The following is a 13,534-nucleotide window of genomic DNA, read 5'->3' on the forward strand; positions in this document are numbered from 1 at the left end:
CACTCACACTGTAAACTCTCTCTCTGACCTTCATTAAACTATTAAGTGCTGTGGTTCACTAACAGTTTAAATGAATGACCTAATCAGTGCCATGTGAGCGTTTCCTGCTGCGAGCCTCTCAGACAGACCAACTCTTAAGCGGCCACTCAGACGGAGAGACAGACAGGATCAAACAGCACGACACTTCACTTTTTAGTGGGAAACCCTTCACTCCTGATCACTTCTCGCTCAGAGTCAGGCAGTAAAAGTTTTCAGTGTGTGAGCAATTTTTTTTAACCTCCCTGTAACATTCGCCTTCATTTACACCATGTAAAACAGTGGTAAATCAAGTAGCGCTGTTATTGGAAAAGCAATTTCACCACCAAGAACAGAACACAAAGACTTTTCTTGTCGACAGAAATGAACTTAGCCAAGGTGGCAGTTGGGGGGAGAGTGGAGCGCAGGTGGGGGGTAAGTTCATCAAATCCACAGAACCTTCAGCTAAAATATCTCTCACCTAGAAAATGTTAAAATGGTTCTTTCAGTCTTTTGTGGTTCTTACAGCACACAGGGTAAACAACTGACGACCACAATACGGTGTCAAATATCCTACTGACCTCGGTCACTGACCTCTGGTTACATACTGTGTATTGTTTTGTTACAGGGTATAAAAATTAACGCACAGACATTTACGCAGATTTAAAACCCTGCTCGTCTGAACGTTGAACAATCGAAACCAATAATGCCTGACAATCAAAGGTTTTAAACACTGGTAATAATTCACAGTCATCATTCCCAGATTATTATGTACTCTCCTACAGGAAGGCAATATATTCCTGCTATTGACGGCCATTCACAGTCGGTGCAATGTGTCAATAAGTGAAGGGGCAGCTTTACTGAAAATCATTCATACATGCAGCTGACTCAAGAACTTTATTTCCTGTTCCGATAATAAAATGATTCTCTGTTCTTTCATTGGCTGATCAATGCGTTGCTGCTCATTCACTCATACAATTATTGCTTCTCTGTGTGTGCGTGTGTTCTAAAGTACCTTTAACTGCCTCATCCACCACTTCCACCACTCGATCAATCTGCTGGACCTGAAATACAGACACACATGGGAAAAGTTTATTGATGCTGACAAACCAAAGTCCACAAGGTCAGGCAAAAGCTGGATATTGACAACCCACAAACACACATGAAGTGATCCACATTTAAACAAGGTGGGCATGTAAATATACACAGCCAAGACCAATGAGACGTATACACACATTAAAAAAAAAAAAAGCATGCAATAACATCACGGTCCGCACCAAGGTTCCCAAAGCCAGGATCAAGTGATATAGATTTCCAGGAAGTCGATACGTTTTCAGGTCTTTGCAACAAAACAAAACATTTCACAGCAGTATTTTTGTCGTTCTCTCAAACAAAACACCTTTAACACCTGAGCAGAATTCAAAAATGAAAGAAAAAAAAAACAATACTATGCATTTAAGTGTACTTTAAACCATTGATTCCTAACCATGGGGGAGTTGTCCTCGGTTGGGCCGCAAGCACCACTTAGAGGGCCTCTAAAAAATGTCAGTTTAGAACCCGTGGCTCGTAAAGACACTAGGGATATTATTCTGTTATCAAGGAGATGCTCAGAAACAACACAGTTCCCGCCGTTTGTCGGCCAGATGGTTAAGAATCTTCAATAAGCAGAAGACGACACTCTGCTGGCATAAAGTCAGGAGTACCTAAACCACTCAAAAACTTCAAATTAAGCCCAGGTACAATCCTGACCTCATTCAGTTCAACTTTGTGAAAGAAGACTGAAGGACAAAGGCCCCAAACTGACACCTCCAAAAACCAAACATTCATTTATCTATTATCTAACCCTAACAGTCCACCAGTACTGTAACATTATATTATGTCATTTATTTGGCAAGGTTTTCGCGTGTTAAACTAGAAGCGGATTTCATTTAATTATTGAATACAAACGAAACCATGAGTGACATCAAAACAATACAGTGTTAATGTTTGAATCGGCTCCTCAATCAAAAAGGTTAAGATCCCTGTATTCTACCAATGTACAAAAGGCAAAAAAAATAAAAATACATTTACACATTTCCTTCAATCAAACCTTATTCAGAGAAGCAGCAGGGGTCTCTTTACTAACAATTTCTGCATTATTGCAGGAGCTGTTACTTAGTTACAGCCTGATAAAAACCTACTTTGTGCTCATTGAACATTGTTTAAATGGAACAGGTATTCATTCAATGAGCTTTTTTCCCAGAAGCCTCTACACATGGGGTTCAGAAAATGATGTCATCAGTGCAGAGTTTGAGTGAATGTTCAGATCAAACATCAGGGCTGCTGTAGAATGAAGTGACACCAGGGACGTTAAACACGGCCTCAATGTTATGAGTAGGGAGCAGAACTTTGTAAGGTTTAAGAGCAAATGACAGTTTGTTCATAATGAATTAGAAAAAAACTGATGATAAGTTGGTTTGTTTAAACCAACCTACAATGTAGAAAATGTCATTGTTAAATTTTAAGTTTTTATGTATTATATTCTATATGTATATACTTATATGTAAATATATACACAATATATATACACATATACATGCATACAAAAACATATGTGTGTAAATATATATACTGTGTGTATATATATATATATATAGAGAGAGAGAGAGAGAGTATTTATAGATATGTACACCCACATTTTCTTCAATATTTCAATTTTGGACTGCATGATTTCTCTCACTGCTCAGTCCTGTACAATGAATGGACTGATGTGCATTCGTTGCATGTTTACAACATGCTTACTCATTGTAAATCTGTGATTACCAAAGGCGGTGCCGTGTACGTACTGTGATGAGAGTAATACATCTCAGATATAGGATGTGGCGCGTCTGGTTTAAACATGCAAAACACCGTGGGAGAGCGTGACTGCCCCGCGCAGCTCATTCACAATACGCTGCCACTCATTTCACTGCAACTTCACACAGGAAAACACAACAACAAGAGCACATAGGAGTTGACACCCGAGTCGATTACGCTGAATAAATTCACCAGGAAGCACTTTCTTAGCGCCGTCTGCACACCTTATCTGGCCGTTACTGCAATCATTATATACAAATTCACAACTGCTGATTTGCATATCATTTGCATAACCCACCAACTGTCATTGTCATTGTGCGGCTGATTATAACTATACACAAGGGGAAGGAGTGCACGCACACTGTTGATGTTTGTCAGCCAAGTGTGTCTGTTACTGTGAACTTTGTTTCTCTGTGATTTTGATAACATGTTTTCAACATGTTGAAATATAATTATTATACTAGTCAAGAGACTAGAGATTTTAGTAAAGGTAAGGATTGAGATTATTAGGAGACTAGAGATTGTAGTAAAGGTAAGGATTGAGATTATTAGCCATGAAGTGTAACTGGTTTTGGTTAAAGTAAGGATGTCTGCATGAAGTGCTCATAAAACAATACAAAAACAAACATACAAATGTCTCACAGATGTTTCTGTTTTACCCTGAAGGTTATTATATATTTAAACCTGTTTATTTGGATGTGATTAGATTAAAACATACATGCTTCTTGACTTGAACCCTATCACAGTACAAAGTAGCATATTAGCTTGAATAGAATAAGACTATTATGGTAAGGTAATACCTTAGTATGTAAGAAAACCTTAGCAGGTGAGAAATCCAAAACCCATGACTTTAAAGAAGGCACAGGTAATTCATTATGGACAGTGTGATTCATCCTCTCTTGTAAATCAGCTCATTTTTCATGCATGCAAATAAAGTTAACATAATGTAAAACCAAGTTTTCTGTTGTTATTTATTAATTCAATGCATAATTTCATCAACTGTGGTTTCTAAAATAAATGCAAGTATTATTGTTGCTCCACTGAACATGGACTTTATGTCTTTTTACATGATGTTCAAACACAGGGATTATTCAAAAAATAAACTTCACAGTTCATTAATTCTGAAATGCATTATGTAATTTAATTCAGATGACTGTTAGTAGGAATTTAAAAAATAAAAAAAAACCTCACTGACCTTTCACCAAGGCCATTTATTTGTTACTTTACTGTCGACTTGGGGAGAAAACGCTACATTACAAACATCATCAATCATTTAATTAGTTTCCTCCTAAGTTCACTGAGGTGGAACCGGCTTTAAAGAAAATTAAATGATTGCTCCGTGGCACATTTTTCCATGCATCAGTGGCTTATGAGTGAAAAACAAATCAGTTTAACAACTGCAGTCTTGAAAAGTAGTAGCAAAAGCCAAATCACTCGCTTTTGTCACAGGGAATTTTTCTCTGACCTTTTTGGCAAATTTGGGCAACATCTTTTTCTAAAATTCTTTCTAAATCTGCTAGATTTATCTAGCCTCGCTGAAAATTAAAATGATTTTCCTTTTAAGCTGGATTTTTTTTGTTACTCCGCTGTTGTTTTCTCTTTCAACACAATATAAGTCATGTCATCTAGAGAGAAAGAGACTTCCGCCTCATCTGGGCTCTGTAATTAGAGAAAATGGAGCCCATGATGAGAGACTTTGACGAATCACAGAGCAAACCACGGAGAAATGCTTGCTCCTAATTGTTGCTCCACGGAGCTGGGAGGCACACACGTCTCATCGCTGCGGGCCTTTTTTACATGCTTTAGCTGAAAAAGCACTAGTGGAACTGATAACATTAACGAAGGCTGAGTTCATTTCTAGAAAGCCAGCAGGAAGTCTGGACCCTGGTGAGGCTGACTGAAACACTGCATTATCAAACTCTTTTATTCATGCAAAACAATTACTGGTTACTTTTTTTTAAAACCTTAAGCTGGTCATAAATTCAAATCACTGAGGTTGACTTGTTGTAAACAACAGTTCTTTTAAGTCACCAAATAAGGCACTGTTAAATGGGCCGAATCCCGTCCATCATGTCATTTTATGTGGCCCACCAGAGCGCCACATCAGTATGGTTGTCTTAAGGTCTATACAGTACTAGTGTGTACTGCGAGCGCCACATCAGTATGGTTGTCTCAAGGTCTATACAGTACTAGTGTGTACTGGAAAGGTAAAATGCAGAGGTCAAATTCTGTGTGTTTGTAACAAATGCATGATGGGTAACGGACAATTTTAGTTCTCTAATTCCAAATCTAATCAAATGTAGAGTTAGCATAAACAACATTTCTATTTTACATGAATGAAGGGGGAGGGGAGGTCATTAAGTACTTTTGTGCCACACCCAACTCTAACCTCTTCGTCCTTATCCATGTTGTATGATAAAGCATAAGCAGACACTAGAAGCAAACATGTTTTAGTCATTACTGTAGAGATAATAGTGAAGAACTTGTCATTTCTGTACTAAGGTTCACTTCTTATATTTTGCCCCACATCGCCACAGACTCACTGTCTTTCGTGGACATGTTTTGGTTCACATTTTGATTAAAAATAATAAATTCATCAACACAAAGACTCTTCACACCCACCGATCCCTCCGTGTCTTTTCTCGTCTCTTCTCTTTGTATCCCATACCACCAAAAAACTTTTCTCTCTCCTTTGATACCATTTTCTTTCTTCTTTTCGATTCTTCCAAACCGGTTCATCTGCGCCGTCTGGAGTTTTGTCTCCCAGGGTTGTGTATTGATCCAGCGAGCAGCAGGGAGTCCAGAATAGAACCGACACAGCGGGGCGGCAACAAGGTGAATAACAGGTCAATCCATCAGTGTCTGTGTGTGTTTGCATGTCTGACCGACTGTACACACTCCTCAGGCTCTTAAGACTTCAAGTCCTGGCCCGCATTGCTCATAAAAAAATACTGTCAAATCGTAGCGAATGTAGCTTCTCCCAGCAAAACTTAACATGTTGCTTCGACAATTTAGCCTGAGCTAATTCAATAAAACATCTGATGTGTGTGTGTGTGTGGTTCAGGGTGCAGGTTAAAAACCTCTTTTGCAACCCATTTCATCAGACACACCACGACCCATTGTATTGTGACAAGCCAGCACAGCAGTTACTACAACATGCAAGCCCAGCTACTGTTAAAGTACAAACAACAGCTCAGCAAAACAACACCATAAACCCACATATGTAGATGTAAACACATACATACATAAATACATACATATACATACATGTAGAAAGACACAGTACATACCCCGATGATGCTGAGTCCTTTCAGGTAATCCATACGTGGCTGAGCCTGGGGAACACAACCAGCAACCACCACCTTCTTCTGCTGCTCCTGGGCTTTTCTGTGTGAACAAGAGCAAACATAGAATCAGGAGAAAAGTTTGACATAAAGAAGAAAATGGACATTTTAGATCTGATCACTGTCCTTTTTTTTGTAGCACCAGTAAACTAGCTTGGATTGACTGGGACTAGTGAGTGTTTTAAATGTATTATGGAACCATTAATGTGGACCAGATATTAAGGTCTACTATAGCTAAAATAAAATAAAAAATACCATGGTACTGGTAAAAGGTGCAAATATTTTACATTCAAGAATTATATTTAAGAAAAACGAACTTCAGAAGTTAAAAAATGCCCCCTGGTGGAATTTTCTTGCAAACCTACTTCTTTTTTTCTCTGGTTCAAACTCTTCACCATGTTACTGATCAGGACAACATTTATATTTATCACATCACATGTACCTGAACTCTGAACTGCTTTTTTTATGTTTCAGTTTCTGGTTAGAGTTTCTAGTTTATAATCTGTAAGACGTCAGTAGGAAAATAAAGACCACATTTGTGAAAGTTTCCAACAACAGGGACAACCTTGTTTGTTGTTTTCCCTGGCAGTGTTAGCAATACATTCATGGAACGTTCATAAGAGAATGGAAAGGAATTTGCTGAAGGTGATTCCCATAGCATTGAAACTAACTAAGATAAGTGCTTCATTTATTTTGTCTGCTTATCAGAATAAGGTGTAATGTTTTTTTTTTATGTCTCAGCTCCAACAACCAGTGTTTAGGACTTCGTTCACAACTGCAAAAAACACAGGTTTCTTTTTCATCTGACAAACTCACCACCAAAACCGGACAGAATCATTTTAGATCAATTACTAGGACTTTGTGTGAATTCAAGGGGCTGACAAACGTAGCGGCACCTGTGGCACATAATTTGAGCAGGATATTCCCCAGCACACCGCAAAAACATACAAACACTGACAAAATATAAACGATCCCGTGGCCAAGTCTGTTCCCTGGTTTCAATCCAGCCGAAAACTTTGTGAAAGCAGAAGGTAGAAACAAGCAAACCTCTCCAGCAGGAGAGGAAGAGACGCCAGGAAGAAAAACATCATCATCTGTGAATCATGGCAGCGCATCTCAGCACAGATTGTTGCAAGATTTGTATCATCCATGACGAGGAGGATCAAATCTGTCATCAAAAATTAAGATGGATGGATGGAAACCATTAAAAATTGAGAGCACAGAATCTCAATTATGACGGGCGGACCGACTCTGAATTATAGATTATAAGTCAACATCTGGGAAAAGGTCTTTGGGCCTTGGCCAAAATAAAATTAAACTCTATTAAGTTTACAGGCCCTGCCTTCATTTTGTATTTTAATTAACATCACATGGGGCAAAGAAGCAGCGGAGGGTTTGTTTTTTTTATTTTTATTGATTTATTTGTTTTATTAATGTTCTCTATTTTTAGGATAGTAAGCATCCAGGTTTTAAGAAAATGCAAAATACATCAAAAGCTTTGGGCAGTGAAGTAAATACTGTTGTAAACTGCAAGGTCCGTGTGTGTGTTTGTGTGTGTTATGTCACCTCCTGTTAATGGCAGTGGGATTTGAGACTCAGTCTGTCTGACAAAAGCTTTTGGAGGAGCTGCCCAGACTCCACCATGAATCTTTAATAATGAAGCCTCCTGACAGTTGGAGCGGGAGAAAGGAGGAAAGAGGGAGGGATGAAAGTGGGGAGGTATGTGAGCGAGGGAGGAATCATGGGAAGAGCAAAGAGAGTGGATACAGACTGTCAGTTGTGTTTTAATTCATACCATGTTTGTATTCTGCAGCAAAGCAAAGACGAGGGGGCGTGCGAGAGAGCTGAGCGAGCGGGGAGAGAGAAAGGTGAAGGCAGACAAACAACACGGAGAATAGAAGGACGGATGAAAGCGAATGTTGGTGATAGATGAGGAGGGAGGGGGCAGGGGGGAGGAGGGGGTGATGGGAAGAAAGTTGATGGGAGACAATGAAATGTTTTTTTGTGTGGTGATTTGGATTATTTCAAGATGGTTTCTGTGTCTAACTCGGGATGATTAAAGTATCGTGTTTACACGTCTGCTGCCACACACTCCACTCCACACGTTAGGTTGGAAACTACATGAAGAAGAAGTTGCTGGACCATGTATTTCATAGAAACTACTAATAATGATCATCGATAAATGACATTATTAACAAGCAACAGTTTAGGTTTAGAGTCAAAGGAGATTTTTGATCCGATTATTCAGGGTAGCTGTGGATTAATCACATTTAATCATGAATGAATCATGATGACTCAAAACAAATAGCATCCCCTAAAGCAATGGTTCTCAAACTGTGGTACTGTGGTTACTACCAGTGGTACGCGAGCACATTACCATGTGCAATTAATACACCATTTAAGAATCAAAACAAATAGCATCCCCTAAAGCAGTGGTTCTCAAACTGTGGTACACGTACTACCAGTGGTACATGGGCGCTCTCTAGCGGTACGCAAGGAAAATTCCTATTTTCACATTTACATTTTCAATTGAATAAATCTGAAACATACCATGTGCAATTAATACACCATTTAAACATAAACATCTTTATAAACATCTCTCCTGTGTTGGAAGATAACAGTGAAGGCCTCTGCTGCTGTATTCTAATGTTGGTCATCATGGTGGTACTCAGAGAGATCAGTGTTTTCTCAGGTGGTACAGAGTAGAAAAAGTTTGAGAACCCCTGGCCTAAAGGCTAAAGTATGACCAAAATTCAGCGATGCAGCACAGAACCGAGGCCTAGACCTGTTAAAATTTCAGAGTTAAAAGTCTGTTTGGAAATGATCACAGTCAGATGGAATCATGCAACTGTGAGAAGAATTTGAAGAATCACTGTCACAATTATCTAGACTGCTCTGCCTGCAATCTAGATAATTTGTCTGCTGAAAAAACAGAAAAAAACCCCAAAGTTATTGGAACCAATTTACATATATAGACTAGCTGTATATAAACTGATATTTTATTTTGAAGTCTGGACAGGAAGTGTGTAGAATTTAGGGAAACATAACGGCGATGATACAAACACATTTAGAGGTAGTGACCGCAGCAGTACTGGGGCTGTGTTGCCGGTAAACACTTTAAAGAGGACAGATGTGAACTTTCAACACCTGGGAAAAAAATTTGACAGACTAAGCCAAACGGGAATTATCTGCTTGGAGGAGCTTGTTCTCCCCAAATGAAGGACTTAAAGTGGAATGGCTGCACACAGAGATACACACACACAGTAGGGGAGCGCCTGCATAATTCACAGGTCTCGGGCCAAAATGTGCCAAATGTTCCTTTAATTCACTGCTTGGCCCCCTCCCGCCCACGGACTCAGACCTGTAGCTGACACAGCGAGTAAGCAGCAGCCGCCTGATCTGTCGCCTCAGCGCCCCGGGGGGTGCAGGGAGGGAGTGGGGGGTGCAGACCAATCACATCGCACACGGTTACTGGATGGGATGAGATGGAATGGGATTATGTGATGCAGTTGCCTTGGTGATACTTTTGAGCCCGGCTGAGCGCTCGCTGCCAGTGACCTGGACCAGAGCAGATGTCCCCCGAGATCAGAGGATGAGGTGTGCGCTGCACGCACACTCACAGTTCCCTTGGCCTTCCTGGCACACTGCCCGACATCTCCCCAGCCCGCTGGAACCTATGCTACGCAAGTCGAGACGTCAACTCTCCGCCTCAAGACCACACATCCATGTATGCACACATACCAGTGCGTACGGTACAGTGATGGCAGCGGCGGTGAACGGTGGTGTATGCATACATGTATGACCTCTGCTGTACATACAGTAAATGTATGAAAAGAAAGGCCAGGCTGTACACACAGGTTTTTAACAGCTGAGTGGACACAGAGAATCAGTCAAATTAGACCAGACTTTATGTCCAAGTGAATTGATCAGGTTGACTTGGAGATGGCCAATGCTGTAGAAACGACATTAAAAACTCTGGGCACAAAGATGAGGCACGTAGGATGACCTACATAAGTGGCCTTTCAACTTTCCTACGACAAAACTTAAAGTGAAAGGAAGGTCGCAATACTTCAGTCCATGTACAGATTATATAAGATACAGGCAGCGGAAAGAAGGCAGGACGGTCAGAAGGTGAGTCACAATGTCTCAAAGGTCACAGTCAACAGCTGGTGTTAATGGGAAGAAACTATTACTGAATGTTTTTAAGACCGATTAAATATCAAGATTTAAATAGCATAGTACAGCAAAGTATTTCTATAGTAGTTCAATAGCAATTTGTAATAGCCTATAGCGTATTAGTATATAAGTATCAATAGCAATTTGTAATAGCCTATAGCATGGTGTAGTAATATAATAAATATATATAATATATATAATAAAAGAGGACTTTGTTACAATACTGCAGTATATAAGAATGTATGTATTTACCATAAAATTTAAAAAGCATATATTATATTATATTATGTTATGTTATATTATGTTAGTATTGAGATTTCACCCAGGAGGAGATTATATTTGAAAAAAGTATTGAGATTTCACATAACATCTCTGATTAGAAAACTCATGACAATGAGTGACAGTAGTACAACTACATAATACGTAAAGGTTTACTTCATTTGCATTTTAGAGTCAGAGCTGGCAGGCATGTGCGGTTAGCGACAATCACGCCGCCCTCTGAAGTTGTAATTAGCACTTCTCAGGTCATTGGAGCTAAGATCAAAGCAAGGATGGCAACCCATCATTTTAACTGAACGTAAACCTTGGCTTTTATTGTTTTTGTACCAATTATGTCATCGGCGTGTCTTTGACGGCGACACTCACACTCTGCTCTCTCTCTCTCACCGTTTCCTGTGAAGCACATATTTGTTTTGATGGCAGTGGAAATTTGAATATCGTCATATTTCCTGACTTCAGCACCTGGACAGCTCCAAAATGACTTTTTAATGTTATTGATGTACTTTTCTGTGAGCAGTTTACCGGGGTGAATTAAATGCACCATAATACTGTGATATGAGCCAATCTGATGTAACGTCCTCTGAAGTCATGTAGGTGAAGAGTGTGCATTTGTGTGTGCGTGTGTGTGTGTGTCCTTTCAATGACTTTCCCTGCTGTTTAACACCCTCAGCACCACACGGGGCAGAGTGGGTCGTTCCACACACAGAGACGACCATATGCTCTCTAACAAACATGTTGCTTAAAAGATGAGCTCATACTTGTAAGACTACTGTTAACCAGGATGAGAAAGTGCGATGATGTTTAACCCCGTCTGAACACGACCACTGTCGCCCGTGAGCACGACGAGTTTCAGCGTCAACTTTCCGAATCATATCATCATTTTGACTTTGCCCAGTTTAATGCGGCAGAACTTTAGTTTAGCGGGGTCCACAGTGAAAGCCCAGCATTAAAAGCTAATTCAGTGGAACTGATTTATTTCCATTACGTCCCCACTTCCTCCGTGATCTTCCCGCCGTATTTCCCCTGTCCTTGCTCGTCAGTCTCCTCTCCTCACTCATCCCCTCATCTGCACTCTGACAGTTATTTCTGGCTGAGTTGACAGCGAGCCAGCCAATCGGCACACTCCTGACCTCTCTGCATTTGCATAAGCAGCAAGGGGTAAGGTTAAGTACCCATCAAGCTTCAGTAATTAAGATGTGCATGTGTGTGTGTGTGTGTGTGTGGAAGAGAGAGAAACTGAATGTCATCAGAATTCCGCTGCTGAATTTTTTAACTTTCACAAACGCATCTCGAATGCAATAATAAAAATCTTTCCAATTATCACCACGTCCTTCAGAATCCATTAGTCCACATACGTATCTGTTATCAAAACAGAAGAGGATTGTTTTTGTTTGTTGTCTCTTCTCTATATTTGTATTCTTCTGTTCCATTCCATCAGCTCTAAAACTGGCCGTCTGCCCAGAGAGAACAGATATACACAGAGTTCCCAGAACGAAGAGAGCAGACAGTCCTCTGAGAACTGCAGTTGCAATGAAAAGTTTATGGAACAAATGTTTAAATACAAAGAGAATATATTAAACAGCAACCGACCGTGGGATTCCAACAAACTGACTGTGAGCTGCTAATGTCTGTGACCAGGGGTCTCCAGAAGAAGAGGCTGAGAAAAACAGACAGACAGAGAGAAACTGTGCTGTTGAATGACTGACAGGAAACTGTCAAAAGGACGTAGTTATAACTGAACAAAAAAGAAGGCAACGTAAACACGTAGAACCAGAAAAAAAACATAGAAACAACAAGCAGTAATGGCAGAGACTGTGGTAACCTTAGGTTACACAAAACCGTTTCACAGACTATCCTCTCGACAGAAACTTAAAATAAAGTCATGGGAATTCTAACTCACACTATCCTTCTTTACTAGACAAAATGAAGAACTTTGACCACGTGTTAATAAAACCCAGACTTTAAATATCAAAATCAGCTTTCCGGGCAGGACTTGATTCAACATCTGAGCAGTGAAAAAAAAAAGATTATAAGAAGAAAGAAGACAAGAAAAAGTCAGAGAAGAACATTTTTTAAAAAGGCTACAGAGATGACGATTTCGTCAACGTCTGAAGACGAACTAAAACTGGAGTAACTGTGAAATGAAGGGGTGGGGGCGCTGTGACTGAAGACTGTGATTGAGGGATGAGAGTGCACATGGAGGTGTGGGGGGGGGGGGTGGTGGGGGGGGGGGGGGGTTGAGCAGTTGAATTCCCGGGAGATCACTCTCACGTACACACACTCACACACCCGTCACCTGCTGTTGTTTTTTTACAAAACAAGAGCACGTCCATAAAGAGGAAGTGGATGAGAGTGAACTTGAAATGAAAAAAAAAAAAACACCAAAACAGACAAAAAATAGAAATGGCTAGAAGTAGGGAGTGTGTTATTTAATCAATACCAGATAATTACATGAAAGAAGGTCCATAAAAGTGAGTTGTGTCCAGTGATGTCCTACAAGATACACATTTGAGCAGCGTGTGCATCTACTGTAATAGAGAAGTGGGCGGGGCACAAATGTCCGTTCCCGGAATTTAGATCGTAATCCTCATTTCCAAATACAGAGACAACAGCAAATATCAAGACTCACCTTACTAGGATAAAAGCTGTTGTTTTCAGTTTTTACACATCTCTACTGCCCGCGTCTTTAATAAAGGCATTTATGTCACAACTGCTTTTTATAGGATACAGGCAATCTGTTGACCAATCAATACACCTATAAGGTGCCTAGTTTATTACCATCCCACATGGCCGCGGGGCAGATCATAGATAGAATTGAGGACAATTGTCAACATGGGCCCAGTAAAGGCTGCTGGGGAGGAAACGCGGGGCTTTCGCTTCACGGC

At 40.2% G+C, this 13,534-nt stretch overlaps 1 protein-coding gene across 1 annotated transcript in view; it reads right to left on the bottom strand.

Moving 5' to 3' along the window:
• cdkal1 (CDK5 regulatory subunit associated protein 1-like 1) overlaps positions 1 to 13,534 on the bottom strand; it is a 182,052-nt gene that overhangs the window by 122,346 nt on the left and 46,172 nt on the right. Inside the window, exons 5-6 of the mRNA XM_008323210.3 lie at positions 6,141 to 6,237; positions 1,031 to 1,079 (exon numbers count right to left, since the gene is read on the bottom strand). Coding sequence (XP_008321432.1) covers positions 1,031 to 1,079; positions 6,141 to 6,237 — 146 coding nt within the window. The remainder of the gene's footprint in view (positions 1 to 1,030; positions 1,080 to 6,140; positions 6,238 to 13,534) is intronic.

This window comes from Cynoglossus semilaevis, chromosome 13, assembly GCF_000523025.1.
Source record: "Cynoglossus semilaevis isolate Cse_v1.0 chromosome 13, Cse_v1.0, whole genome shotgun sequence".
NCBI classification, from domain to species: domain Eukaryota; kingdom Metazoa; phylum Chordata; class Actinopteri; order Pleuronectiformes; family Cynoglossidae; genus Cynoglossus; species Cynoglossus semilaevis.